Below are 1276 nucleotides of genomic sequence, written 5' to 3'. Positions count from 1 at the left end.
GAGGGAGCACTGGTCTGTGGGGAGAGGATGCGCTCATCAGGTCCCCGTTGGGGAGCCCCCGTGCCGCAGCGCCCAGCTCCACGCTCACTCACCGCAGAGCTCGCCCTCGTCGGAGCCGTCCCCGCAGTCGTCGGAGCCGTCGCAGAGCTTCTCAGGGGGGAGGCAGATGGAGGTGTTGTTGGCACAGGTATGGGATGGAGGTTTGCACACCAGCGACTCGCAGTTCTCCTCATCCGAGTTGTCCTCGCAGTCGCTGTCCCCGTCGCAGACCCAGGCCTTGCTGATGCACCGGGCTGCCAAGGGACACGGATGCAGAGATGTTATTTAGAATCATAGAATGGGTTGGGTTGGAAGGGACCTTAAAGCTCCTCCAGCTCCAACCCCTGCCCCGGGCAGGGACACCTTCCACTAGAGCAGGTTGCTCCAAGCCCCTGTGTCCAACCTGCCCTTGAACACTGCCAGGGATGGGGCAGCCACAGCTTCTCTGGGCACCCTGTGCCAGCGCCTCAGCAACTCCACAGTAAAGATCTTCTTCCTTATCTCCAACCTGAATTTCCCCTGGTTTAGTTTAAACCCATCACCCCTCGTCCTTTCACTCCAGCCCCTGATGAAGACAAGGCACTGAGCTGACCCTGAGCTGGTGCCCCTCCACTGCTGCCCCTGTCCCACCGAGCCCAGCTCAGACGGGGCAGCGGTTCCCCCTTCCCGTGCGCCCTCACCCGAGTCCTTGCAGCCAAACTTGACATTGGGGTCGCAGACATGGGTGACCCCCTCGCAGTTCTTCTCATCGCTGGAGTCCATGCAGTCCGTGTCACCGTCGCAACGCCAGCGCATGGGGATGCAGAGCCCGTCCAGGCGGCACTGGAACTCATCAGTGTGGCAGCCTCCAGGCGGGCGCGTGGCTGCAGGGAGGGCGAACACACCCGCTCACTGCTTTTGCCCCCAGGAGCTGGGAAGGGCAGGGGGGGGCTCAGGCCGGGGGCACCAGAGGTGCAGGAGTGCGATATCCAGGAGGGCAGAGGATGCTGCACAACTCCCTCCCTGGAAATGGGGGCTCTGCAGGCAGGACGGCAGCAGAGCTGATGCCTGGGGGGGTTCCACCTGGTCCACCCCCACGGGACCTACCCTGGTTGGTGCAGTTGGCGTGAGTTTCGTCGCTGTAGTCCCCACAGTCATTGTCCCCATCACAGGTCCAGTGCACGGGGATGCAGCGCCCGCTGTTGCACTTGAACTGGTTGCTGGAGCAGGAGTGGCTGCAGCCCGCTTCGTCGCTGTT

General features: G+C 63.1%; 1 protein-coding gene across 1 annotated transcript in view; it reads right to left on the bottom strand.

Moving 5' to 3' along the window:
- Window positions 1-1276, bottom strand: part of LOC104408254 (low-density lipoprotein receptor-related protein 1-like) — a gene marked incomplete at both ends in the record, with an annotated part of 22819 nt that overhangs the window by 13981 nt on the left and 7562 nt on the right. The window contains 4 exon segments of the mRNA XM_010017801.1: window positions 11-14; window positions 89-293; window positions 720-902; window positions 1126-1263. Of these exon segments, the coding sequence (XP_010016103.1) occupies window positions 11-14; window positions 89-293; window positions 720-902; window positions 1126-1263 (530 nt within the window).

Source organism: Nestor notabilis, unplaced genomic scaffold (assembly GCF_000696875.1).
Source record: "Nestor notabilis isolate BGI_N333 unplaced genomic scaffold, ASM69687v1 scaffold16937, whole genome shotgun sequence".
Taxonomy (NCBI): Eukaryota; Metazoa; Chordata; class Aves; order Psittaciformes; family Psittacidae; genus Nestor; species Nestor notabilis.
This window is presented reverse-complemented; position numbering and strand designations above follow the sequence as displayed.